General features: G+C 41.1%; 2 protein-coding genes across 2 annotated transcripts in view; one reads left to right on the forward strand and one right to left on the reverse strand.

Moving 5' to 3' along the window:
- Nucleotides 1-13,034, reverse strand: LOC134639176 (natterin-4-like). Its single transcript, XM_065471845.1, has 6 exons — nt 13,016-13,034; nt 12,830-12,907; nt 10,185-11,290; nt 2,199-2,394; nt 1,057-1,111; nt 1-484 (listed from the first exon to the last, which is right to left on the reverse strand). The coding sequence occupies exons 1-6, from the start codon at nt 13,032-13,034 to the stop codon at nt 1-3; spliced, it is 1,938 nt and encodes a 645-aa protein (XP_065327917.1).
- LOC134639179 (natterin-3-like) overlaps nt 8,365-13,626 on the forward strand; it is a 23,422-nt gene continuing 18,160 nt past the window's right edge. Inside the window, exon 1 of the mRNA XM_063490274.1 lies at nt 8,365-8,722. The gene's annotated coding sequence lies outside the window, so the exon portion shown is untranslated. The remainder of the gene's footprint in view (nt 8,723-13,626) is intronic.

Genomic DNA, 13,626 nt, shown 5'->3' on the forward strand with positions numbered 1-13,626 from the left:
TCACCGCAGCCCCCTGTGGCTTCTGCACTGTGGCTGCTGGGTGAGCCCCCGTCTGATGTTGAATCCAGTGATGGTCTTCATGCCATTCCACACCTCTCTCATGCTGTTCTGCTGTAGTTTCCACTCAAGCTTCCTCCTGTAAATGTCCTTAGCCTCTATGATTTTGTCCTTTAGTAACACTTGGACCCTTCTCACCTCCTCTTTATTGCCCCCTCTGAAAGCCCTCTTCTTGTCGTTGAGGAGGGCTTTGATGTCCTTAGTCACCCACGGCTTGTTATTTGGGAAACAATGAACAGTCTGAGCTGGAACAATGGAGTCGGTGCAGAAAGTTATGTAGTCCATGATACACTCAGTAAGCCCATTGATGTCCTCGGCGTGAGGCTCACAGAGTGATTCCCAGTCGGTCACCTCAAAACAGCCCTGTAGGTCCGCTAAGGCCTCATCTGACCAATTCCTAATGCTCCTCGTGGTCACAGGTTCCCTCCTCACAATTGGCACGGGGGGTGAGGTGAATCAGGTTGTGATCTGATCTTCCAAGTGGGGGGAGGGAGCAGGAGCTGTATGTATGTAGTCCTTCTCCTTTTCTGGCCTCCATCTCTGCATCCCCTTTGTGTTTTTCTTCAGATTTCAGCTAGTACGTCTGCGGGTCTGGTCGGTGAGCCGGCCGGCATCAGGGCGATCAGCTGATCTCTGGAGTAAACAGTCCGTGCAGTATGTGGGAGTTGTGCCGCCGTCCCATTCCTCGATAAAAGTAACAGTTCCGCAGCCACCAGCAGAACAAAAACTCTCTCAATCCACATGAATGAGGGAAAGATAATAAACAGATGAAAGTACAAGTAAGGAAAAAAAAGAATAAGTAAGAAAAAAAGCTAAACTAATGAGAAAAAGCAGGAGCAACTGTAACAGGCTGCATGCAGGTTGGCGCATGCGCACTACTAAGGAATCAACGGAAAGAGGCAGCAACGCTGCTTTAACAATAAATCAGACAGGCCAACCCAAAGAAATGGAGGCCGCTTCACCTGAGGAAAAACCACTGTTCAGCTGAGAGCTACTCACAAAGAGCCACGCATGGTGGGTTGGTCAAACACACACAACGGGCCCTTTCCAACACCTAGACCAGACCAGCACAGAAGCACATGCAGAAACACACAGAGGAAATCCACCAGAAGCCTCTCCCCACCCGCCGCGCTGCTCTCCTCCAGCTTATATCACCTCTGGAGGGTAATTGGTGATAAACGAGGGCAGATGAGCAGCAGCTGCATCCTAAGAGAGAAGGCAGGGGCAGAGAGAGACAAGGGGGGGAGGGGCAAGAAAGAAGGAGGCGGAGAAGGAGAGGACAACACCACACCCACACACTCCCACAGCCTCACAGGATGTAACAGCATTGCAGGGAGATTTCCATTCAGTTGAGGTTTAATAGTCACAGAGGGCGTTGACTGATTGCAGGGGAGAATGTAGCTGAGTGGCAAATTAATAATAATGATACGTTCCATTTCAGTCAAATAGATATTTGTTTAAGGTTCAAAAGTCTTAAAATGTTGGTGCCCATGTATGCGTGTTTCTTGGTTTCCATGTATTTTAATGCTATAGGGTAATCTGATTTTATTGTGTGTACTTGAAGCTACTAATTTTCTTGGTTTGTGGAGTAGTAAATTGTGGTCACTGTGGGGGGCAGTGCTTTGAGGGTTTACTACAGCTTGCCCGGGAAACCTAGCAGGAAATGCATCTCGGGACTTCCTGTTCTTCTTTGAAGCCCTGGGTGTGGATCAGATTGCTGTGGGAGGAAAAAAGTGATATTGTTGATGAGGCGAAGGGCAACCTTGTTAATAGTCATTATTTTCCTGTATAAATTGTTGGTTGTTACAATAAAAAATGTCAGTTAAATATATCATATAGGAGACACACACAGTGATATTTGAGAAGTGAAATGAAGTTTATTGGATTTACAGAAAGTGTGCAATAATTGTTTAAATAACATCAGGCAGGTGCATAAATTTGGGCACCACAAAAAAAGAAATGAAATCAATATTTAGTAGATCCGCCTTTTGCAGAAATTACAGCCTCTAAACGCTTCCTGTAGGTTCCAGTGAGAGTCTGGATTGTGGTTGAAGGTATTTTGGACCATTCCTCTTTACAAAACATCTCTAGTTCATTCAGGTTTGATGGCTTCCGAGCATGGACAGCTCTCTTTAACTCACACCACCGATTTTCAATAATTTTCAGGTCTGGGGACTGAGATGGCCATTCCAGAACGTTGTACTTGTTCCTCTGCATGAATGCCTTAGTGGATTTTGAGCAGTGTTTCGGGTCGTGGTCTTGTTGAAAGATCCAGCCCAGGCGCAGCGTCAGCTTTGTCACTGATTCCTGGACATTGGTCTCCAGAATCTGCTGATACTGAGTGGAATCCATGTGTTCCTCAACTTTGACAAGATTCCCAGTCCCTGCACTGGCCACACAGCCCCACAGCATGATGGAACCACCACCATATTTTACTGTAGGTGGCAGGTGTTTTTCTTGGAATGCTGTGTTCTTTTTCCGCCATGCATAACGCCCCTTGTTATGCCCAAATAACTCAATTTTAGTTTCATCAGTCCACAGCACCTTATTCCAGAATGAAGCTGGCTTGTCCAAATGTGCTTTAGCATACCTCAAGCGGCTCTGTTTGTGCTGTGGGCGGAGAAAAGGCTTCCTCTGCATCACTCTCACATACAGCATCTCCTTGTGTAAAGTGCGCCGAATGGTAGAACGATGCACAGTGACTCCATCTGCTGCAAGATGATGTTGTAGGTCTTTGGTGCTGGTCTGTGGGTTGACTCTGACTGTTCTCACCATTCGTCGCTTCTGTCGATTGTTAAGGGTTCGAATATTAAGGAGGGATATAGGAGGAAATCCAAATAACAACACTGGTCCAGGACGATGAGTCAAACGATGATTTTAATGAACACACTCGTGGGGAGATGAACACTGCAAAACATCAACTGTAGATCTCCGCCCCAAAAGCTACACAACAATAGTTTTATGCATCAGGGTATGTTTACTGACGCCCCCTCTACGTCATCACATACAATACATGCATACGTCAAATCAAAACCACAATGACTTTTAACACAGTTTGAAAAGATCATCGCCTCGTCTCCATCCCAGGTGCTTCCTGTCGCCACCGGACGCTGTTAAGATTCATTTTGAGGACGAGAGAGGTGGAGATCGGAATAATACACTGACCCAGTCAGGTGGAGTCAAACGAAGATTTTTAATGAAACACACGCAGCGTGTGGAGATGTAATCTGTACACAGACAGCATCAGATCTCATCTCCAAAACTTCAGAACACAGTTTTATGCATCGGGGTATTAGAACGCCCCCTCTTGCGTAAATTACATGGATACGTCAACTCAAAACCACAAACGTTCTATTTGACAACTTGTGACACAATTAAAGGACACTGGCTTCCATCTTCTCCCCGGTGGTTTCCCGCAAGCCAGCTCAGCTCTCGCATCGTGCACCTGCTTCTTCATCAAACAGTCACGTACACACAGAAACACAGTCACAGCAAGCATGCTCAAACTTTCACCTACAAATGAACCTCTCTAACTGTATGTGTGTGTATGTGTGTGTCAGCCTCTGCTGCACTCATTTTCACCTCTCACCTCTTCAGCTAAGACTTGTAACCTTTCCACTAGACAGAAGGCCAGCACGTACACTACTGAAACTATATGTGTAATATGTTGAATAAATGTTTTAATCAAGAACCTCTACTAAAAGCTTAATCCAAAGATATGAATGAATAAAAGATGTTAAACATCATCCACAGCTGCTCAAAATAACTTGCACTCAGCCTAAGCATTTGGGATTATAGATTCAACTCAACAGTTTAACGTGGTTCTCACTGAACCTGTAATAAAGGCTGATATGATACCAGTATGTTTGAACATCTGAATGCAATATCAATAGTGTTATTAATGGAATGGTAATGATGATTATAAAAAATAGCAGCAAATAATAGCAGCAAAATATCCCTATACTCTACATTCCCTCTCTTGATGATTCTCTTTAGAGGGTCACCACACTTCACTCGTGTCATTTCTCTGACCCTCTCTAGCCGTCCTCTGGCTCAGCAAATCATCATTGTGAATCTCCAGTGGTCTGTCCTTTTATGGGTCCCTCTCTTGTCGAAATCTTCTCCTGTAAGGGATAAAAACACTTTCTCCCTACTACGCTTCCCCTGACTTATGTTCATCAATTTTCTCTTTATTCAAACTTAGGTCAAGCTATTATGTTTTGACTTTCTGACTTTTGTTCATATATAGTCTTAAACATCACTCATCTCAGTCCACAGCATTTTAACAGTCTTAAAGCACTGGTTTCACACATGTTTCCTGTTGTTCACTCTATTCAACATCCTGTACTGTCGCAGCTGCACGTAGCTCTGACCTAAAATCACCTTTCACAATAGATCACAAGAAAATCATCATAAACACTTATTCTACTAAAGGATCAAAGAGAAAACAACCATTTTAATCAACTAAGTGTAAGCATATAATCAATTACTCCTGAATAAATTTCATTATAGCTAAAAGCTCCCTAGAAACAACTTCTGTGTGTTAACACTAACTTCATTTTAGAACTCACATTTCCTGTGTCATAACCTGTTTTGGTATAGCATTTTATTTCATTTTACTGCTCTTAATGTAATGGTACATTCTAATTTATACTTTATCAGACTTAACCAAAATATATAAGCTTTTCCCCCTTTGCTCCTGCTTTAAAGCAAAAAGAAAAACCTTGGTCACTTCAACAAGCGTTCGTTATTCTGTAACTGCTTATCGTCTGGAACATCAGCAGTAGTTCTGCAACAAACTGTCACTCATGCAGGCACAATTTTGCAGTCACCAGCAAAACATGATTAAACTTTCACCTATAAATGAGTCTATCTACTGTGTGTGTGTGTGTGTGTGTGTGTGTGTGTGTGTGTGTGTGTGTGTGTGTGTGTGTGTGTGTGTGTGTGTGTGTGTGTGTGTGTGTGTGTGTGTCTCGACCTTACATGCTCTCTCATCTCACCCGTTGCACTTCTGACCTTTCACCAGAACAGAGGCTCATCCTTACATGTAATAACCTAACTGAAACTATATATGTAATATGTTGAATAAATGTTTTAATCAAGAACCACTACTAAAAGCTCAATCAAAAGATATATATGAATAAAAGATAATAATGAATAACCTGGTTATTAAAATAACATCATCCAAACAGCTCCTCAAAGTAACTTACACTTAGATTCTGCTTTAGTTTCACTTTCACAAGCACGCTCAAAACCCTGCACTTCCTGTCTGGACTTTAGCATAGACTATACTCAGAGTTAGGCCTTTCTTTATGCAATGTAATCTGCCTATAAACATTTAAGATTCTAAATTCAACTCAACAGTTTAAAGTGGTTCTCACTGGACCTGTAATAAAGGCTGATATGATACCAGTATGTTTAAACATCTGAATGCAATATCAATATTAATTATTAATGCAATTATAAACAATAGCAGCAAAATATCCCTCTAATCTCCACACTATCCAAGATTTTTCTTGGTCTGCCACTTCGAGCCTTAACTTGAACTGATCCTGTGGTCTTCCATTTCCTCAATATGTTCCTAACTGTGGAAACAGACAGCTTAAATCTCTGAGACAGCTTTCTGTATCCTTCCCCTAAACCATGATGGTTTGTCTTCAGGTCATTTGAGAGTTGTTTTGAGACCCCCATGTTGCTACTCTTTAGAGAAAATTAAAAGAGGAGGGAAACTTACAATTGATCCCCTTAAATACTCTTTCTCATTATTGGATTTACCTGTGTATGTAGGTCAGGGGTCACTGAGCTTACCAAGCCAATTTGAGTTCCATTAATTTGTTCTTCAAGGTTTTGGAATCAATAAAATGACAACAGTGCCCAAATTTATGCACCTGCCTGATTTTGTTTAATTAATTATTGCACACTTTCTGTAAATCCAATAAACTTCATTTCACTTCTCAAATATCACTGTGTGTGTCTCCTATATGATATATTTAACTGACATTTTTTATTGTAACAATCAACGATTTATACAGGAAAATAATGACTATTAACAAGGTTGCCCAAACTTTTGCATCCCACTGTATATGTAAAATTAAAGTGAGGACAACTTTTTCTGCTCAGCATCTCATGTTTGCTGTGTACAGCAGGCAAGAATGGACCCAAAATTCAGGCTCACCAGCAGAACTTAACTCTAAAAATTTATTGCTGGACTCCAACAAAACATGAACTAAACAGGCAGGCAGAACACACAGCAGAGAATGAGGGCCAGGAGGGAAACACAGTTGGGACTAATCACACACAGACAGACACACGAGACCGGGAGGAAGAAAAACAGAATACACTAACCCAGGAACTATCAAAGTAAAACAGGAAACATGAGACACGCTGAGACACGGACATGAAAAAGATGACAAACACAGGGGAGGCACAGTAACAAAACCTAAGAACTAGAAATCAGGAAATACTAAAGATAACTTTGGGAGCTAGAAATACAAAGGACTATACCATTAGAGAGACTACATCAAAGAATATTGATAATCCAAACATAAACAATGGGTCACCAGACCCAGGTACCCTAACACAGCAGTCTTCTGAACATCATAGTGAAGGTAGGTAATAAACAAACACAGGTGTAAAGATAAAAACATTTATTAAATCATGTACTGTACAACATGTTTGAGGTGCTAAATATAAACGTATATTGAGTTATATTCTATTTGATCAGAATCGTCTGAAGTAGCTATAGTAAGTTGATTTAAATTGTAAAAGAACAGAAGCTTAATTTTAGGAAAAAGTGCAACCCTCCCTAATTAAAAAAAACTTGTTAGACATCATACTTTTTTACATGTCCTGGACAAGGTTTAGATGCATCTAGGATATTACACTGATTCACTGCAGCCCTGACTTCTTCAACCTGAACACTGTTATACATCCCAATGATGGATAAATGGTAAATGGTCTGTATTTGTATAGCGCTTTACTAGTCCCTAAGGACCCCAAAGCGCTTTACACACCCAGTCATCCACCCATTCACACACAGGTGATGGCAAGCTATATTGTAGCCACAGCCACCCTGGGGCGCACTGACAGAGGCGAGGCTGCCGGACACTGGCGCCACCGGGCCCTCTGACCACCACCAGTAGGCAACGGGTGAAGTGTCTTGCCCAAGGACACAACGACCGAGACTGTCCAAGCCGGGGCTCGAACCGGCAACCTTCCAATTACAAGGCGAACTCCCAACTCTTGAGCCACGATCGCCCCGGATGTTTTGTGTACATCGCCAACTTTCGTAGATATCTCTAAAGAGTGTTGCAAACTGAATGTTGCCTTTTTATTTATACAGAACCATGTTACAGGAGTGGTTTGGCAAGGCAGTGAGCTCCACAGAGACAGTATCACTGATGCTGAAGCGAATTGAGTTTGTCCCTGAGGTGATGCCCTCAGTGCCAAACTCAATTCATCCATCAGCAATAAAGGAGATGCCTGTTTTAATGGTTGCTCTACTAATCATGATAGAAAAGTCAACGTTCTACCCGTGCTCCACCTGATAGGTCTTTGAGAGGGAATTGCTTTCAGGGTGGCATTCATGGTTGCTGATGGTTGATTTACGCATGACCTTATTCGTGCAATCTTTCTTTTAGTTTTTATATATGAACACAAAACCGACAACACAAAGCAAAGGTGAAAATCAGTCCAAATAGACTTTCAAGAAATTGCCACAGCGGTTCTACTGAGGAAACATGTATAGCCAGAAATGGAGGCTTCAATGATACTTCCCTGACTTCTCATCACACTGCCTTTCTTACATAATGAAGTTCAGGCTCTGGCCTCTGGGCTGGGGTCAGCATTCACTTGGCTTTAACATCATTCTGGGTTCTTTGCTAGCTTTGCAATAGCCTTTGGTCTGTACAGATATTGGCAAAGAGCCCAAGTTGTGTTAGCAGTATAATAATGTAATGCAAGTAACGACATAATTGTAACTGTAATGTGATTACTGAACTTATGATTACATTGATTAGTTAGAATAGAATAGAATAGAATAGAATAGAATAGAACAAAATAGAATAGCCCTTTTTTTGTCATTGTACATGTAGCCCGGGTATATTTTATGGGGCTAAGTTTTATTTCTAGTTATGTGTATGTGTATATGTATATGTATACAGCTGAATAGTTATCTTGTTCATTTTCCTATATTTGTATTATTCATAACTTAGTTTGTGTTTAGGTGCTTTTATTGTGAAAGGGGAAGAGCGGAAGGAGAGACGAGGGAGAAGGCAGCAGCCACGAGAGAGCAGAGAAGAGAAAAAAGCGTGCGCGAGATGCGGCTAGCGTCTGCAGAGACTTTTCCCAATGGACGGCGAGGATAAATCATCCCACGTCGACGGCTGAGTAAGAGAGCGTGACTGTGAGGTGGTGCGGCCCGGACTGGTTTGCACTGTTGCCTCGGAATCACCTAGTTAGCGGCGTGCTAACTTGGCTAACCGGAGTTAGCCCTAAAGGCGGACTTCGCTAAGGATCACCGGACCTGTACAGCACGAGAGGCTACTAACTGCAGAGGCTGACCGATCAGGTTTGCTGCTCGGAAGGAGTAAGTGTGCAGCTGCAGGGACTAAGGGACGGACCTCTCGGCTTGCTGTGAGTTGTGGAAAGAGACTAAGAGTTCCAGGTAGGAGCACCATTTTGTTTTCTTTTAGGACCGTTGGTTCCTACGCACACAAGCATCGATCCAGGCCTGCACCGAGGGGACTTGGGAAATTGGGGTGTGAGCGAGTGTGTGAGTGTGTGGGGCCCATTACGGTAACAAACTGTTTAACTGTTGTTATTGTTATAACTTATCATAGTAAGAGACTGTTTGCTTTACTGATTTATTGGGTGTTTATCAGTCCATTCAGTAAACCCGCTTTGTTTGAAACTGAAGATCTTGTGTGTTGTACTGTTTCTTATCTATAGTTCAGAGTAAGGCAAAAGTGTATCTGTGTGTTATAAGTGTGTAAATCAGGGGAACTTGCACTGAGGGCAACTAACTAAGTTCAAGGTAACTAGAACTCAGGGCGTACCCGGCTATAGTGGAGTACACAGTCTGGGGCGCTACATACATGTACAACGAAATTAGGCAGCAAACCCAACACTGGAAATATGTTATGTGTCACCCCAGTATTACGTCAAAACATGTAATAGACATGCTGATCCACTGTGTCCATTTCACGCTTTGCCTCTCCAAAATGTGAAATGGACATGCATGCAGAAATTGCATTACCAGCGGGTTAAGATAATATATTTAGGTAAAGCCACCAAGTCGGTAGTGAACAAAAAAACTGATTAAGTACGTTCTAGGGTCCTTAATCTTCAGAATCGATAGGCTAGGGGGCTAATATGGATATACAAGCAATTGTGTTAATAATGTCTCTTTAAACACTTTCCTGGAATCATGTTGGCTTGAATAAAATATCTCCCTCTGCTGTTACTAAGATAAGGACCAGATTATATCCAGTTATGTAAAACATTAAAATTATCAAATGGGTGTTCTTTTCTTTTTTTTAACCAATATTGCATTTCACTTGTTGTATTATTATCACTCTTTTACAGTTTTTAGTGGCAGTAAAATATTTTTCTATAAATCTTAGGTACACAGCACCATGATCCACCTTATGTCATTTTGGTTTCAGGCCTGAAATCAGCAGCACCAGAGAATTTCTAGCAGCAACTGCTATACTGGCCTTTAACTACAACCAGCTACTTCTTATACACACTTGTACATCAACTACACTGCTAACATCTGCTAGGCAAAATCAAGAGTGTGTTTCCTGTCATAAACATCCAATAAATGGTAAAACAATATTGTCGTTTCCAGGTCTAAAAAGTGAAGCCAACATGAAGGAACGATATAGCTCATAGGTGTTTACAGTTATTAGAACGGTTTCCATAAAAGTTGGTAAAATGTAAATTAAATCTAATCTAATCTTTTGCAAAAAAAATTAATTGCTGTATTTATTTCATAATAGTACAATGTCTCGAAATTGATTTCAGTCTAATTCAATGCCAATTGACAACAGCAGAGGTCACCGCAAACTGATTCAAATCCAGTATGAACAGGAAAATGATGTAAAGAGAAGAAAAACAAGGTTTACATCATCAGACATCACACTGGATTTGCATTGGACTGGACAAGGCTTGACTTTTTCTAGAAGTTCACATCGATCGACCACAGCCTGGATTTTTCCAACCTGAATGCTGTCATATGTCCCAGTGATAGACGTTGTGTGGATCTCTCCATCACCATAAGTACGCCTGAGGAGTGCTGTGAATGGGATATCAACTTTTTCTTTGTGCCGAACAGTGGAAAATTTACAGGAGTGGTTTGGTGGCACGATAAGCTCCACAGAGGCAGTTTCAGTCATACTCTCTGTCACAGTGGTTCCCTTTGTAAACTGAACCCTCACCTCTGTGCTGACCTCAATTTTTCCTGCCACAATGAGTGGAATGCCAGTCTTAATGGATGTTTTAACCCCAAACTTGATAGAAAAGGTAAAGTCCCACCTCTGCTGCACCTCATATGTCTTTGAGAGTGACTCTGTTTTCACTACTGGGTGACATTCATAGTTGCTGATGGTTGCTTCATGCATGACCTCAGGAGGAAATTTGAAGATTTCAGAATCATCATTGTTGTATCTGACATTGTAGATCGTCTGGCTGATGACATTTTCATTGATGGTCAGGACCTTATAGTAGTTGTAGGAAAATTCTTTATCATTATAAGGCAAGTAGAAAACCTTATCTTGAGTGGACACCTTCCCCAGTCCAAATTCGTTCTTGCCCACATATATTTGCTTCTCTGAGCAGGTCCAGACTGAATTCTTCGGTACTGAACCATACGAACCAGCCTTCCACTCCAGGATCTCAAAGTTCTCTTTGTTAACCAATATTTCAAATCGAAAACTTCTCTTTTCTGTCGCACTAGGATAGTAGCAATAAGGACCCTTGCTGGGCGTATAAAAGCCAGCGTCACACTTGTACTTACAGACATAATCAACTCGATTAGTATAGCCATTGTAAAGTGAGACAGTATGATTAGGAAGAGAGTTGTTCCAGGTCACCCACATCAGGTTAGTACCATTGATAGGGACAAACGGAGAAAACTGAACTTGTCTCTTCTGTTTTAACTTAGCAACACTTAGAAGTGGCAGATTTGTTTGCATCGGTCTGTTCACTGCAGTTGGAGGGATGCCACTGGAATCTGTTCGTGTGGTTAACAGTGGATAAAAAAAAAGGAAAAGGACATGCATGAAATTTTAAAATGCAGGCACACAAAAAGTAAAATGATGGGAAAATCATTAACCACCAAGTTGGCAGTATATAATAAAATTTTGAGATTTTTAATTAATTGCTTTAATTGGCATCATTTTGCCTGATGACCAGGTGCTATCGAAACACAATGTATACTAGCATCATTAAATAGCATCAACAGGAAAAAATACATAAATATGATATATTATCATTTTATTTCCATATATCCTTCCATATTATATTATTAAGGAAATATATTTTACTTATACATATTTCTTTCTAAAATATGATTGTGACAACATGTGTTGGAATCTAACTCAATATATTTAATACAAATATACCTCAGTATTTTATCTCCAAAAGTTGATTCTGTTCATCTGGACGTAGCGTTTTGTGGGAGAAACGTTTCGTCACTCATCCAAGTGACTTCTTCAGTCTCAGCTGACTGCAGGTTTCCCCAATCTTATAAACAGTACATTTGCATAATGACTGAAACCAGCCCACTGAAGGAACAATGGGCTGTGAGGTCAGTTCCTTAATCATAATTATGCAAATTCTCATGACCGTTGATCAACAACCACTGACCAAAACCCACTGATCAAAGACCACTGATCAATGGCCATGAGTACCATTCACAGAGAGTTGGGGAATGGCTGCAATCACAGCATTGTTCACACATGACTGCAGCCATTCCCCAACTCTCTGTGAATGGTACTCAAGACCATTGGTCAGTGGTTGTTGATCAATGGTCATGAGAATTTGCATAATTATGATTAAGGAACTGACCTCACAGCCCATTGTACCTTCAGTGATGCTGGTTTCAGTCATTATGCAAATGTACTGTTTATAAGATTTGGGGAAACCTGCAGTCAGCTGAGACTGAAGAAGTCACTTGGATGAGTGACGAAACGTTTCTTCCACTGAAAACGCTACGTCCAGATGAACAGAATCAACTTTTGGAGATTTACTTACCTGGATGATTGAGCATGCATCAAGACCTCAGTATTTTATATTCCATAAATACCCAACAGCGCATATTTATATTTTACATTTTATCAATCAATATTTATATTTTATTTTACACTACACAATTTTATATTATATAATAGTGTTGAAAGAGAACACCGCACCCATGCAATACCAGGCTACTGGATAAATACCAGTTTGGAATAAGTTTTATCTTTAGGAAGGAAGGGAGGGGTTGTTGCTCTTTTCTGGGAGAGTGATTTCCATTCCAGAGGCTGTAAGATTAGCCAAGGGCTGGACCCAGCTCCAATTAAGGGGGAGAATCCAATTTTCATTCTGCTTTTGTCACTGAATGTATTTGCTGCTTGGGCGCAGTGCTCTACATCTGTTTGACATACTATAACTCTTACTTTTAAACCCTTTCAAAGCAGTATGAAATTAACTTATTGGCCTCTGTATGAAGGTCAGACATTTGATCATAAGCATATAATTTACCAAATTTCTGCTGGCAGGTTGTGCTTACCATCTTTCTGCTGTGTAGTGTTCTCAGCGTCATGAGGACTGGCTGAGGGTAGAACTAGCAGGATCAGCAGCAGCAACACTGGCAAATTTATGCCGGACATGAAAAACAATCTTTAAATTTGCAACCTTTTTTAAAAATGTATAGTGTTTATTAAAATTGACAGAAAACACAATAAGCAGTGCTCACCTTCGCAGCAGTTATGCATCTTCAGTCTGCTTCCAGTTGCTTCAACTGGCCCCTGACTTCCTTGTTCCACTCTCTTATAAGGAGGTCAGTGGGCAAAAAACGAGGGGAAGGCGATAGCTCGTTAGGTAGAGCGTTTGCCCCATGATGGGAAGGTCGGGGATTCAAATCTACCGAATGGCCACCCTGAGGTAACCCTGAGCAAGGTACCGCCCCTGCACACTGCTCCCCCGGGCGCTGGATTGGTGGCTGCCCACTGCTTCACTGAGTGAATGGGTTAAATGCAGAGAGTAGTTTTCCTACAGGAGATTAATAAAAAAAAAATCGAATGCAAGGTTTTTTGTTTTGTTTTGTTTTTTGCCATTTCCTGAAAATATATTCCTGTTACATTTCTGTGATGGAACATATATTTTTGTTTACTTATTGATATCAATACTACCTTTGGTGTGATTTGTGAAAATGATGAGGAAATAGTGCCAACTCTCTCCCTTTACAGATTTTTCCTTTTCTGCAGCACCTATAAAATATACTTATTTTTGGTCATCCAGAAATAAATTTAAAAGAACGTGGAAGACAAATTCTTAAATTAATTATTTTACCAGTTTGTTTCATGC

This window comes from Pelmatolapia mariae, linkage group LG12 (genome assembly GCF_036321145.2).
Source record: "Pelmatolapia mariae isolate MD_Pm_ZW linkage group LG12, Pm_UMD_F_2, whole genome shotgun sequence".
In the NCBI taxonomy this organism is placed as follows: Eukaryota; Metazoa; Chordata; class Actinopteri; order Cichliformes; family Cichlidae; genus Pelmatolapia; species Pelmatolapia mariae.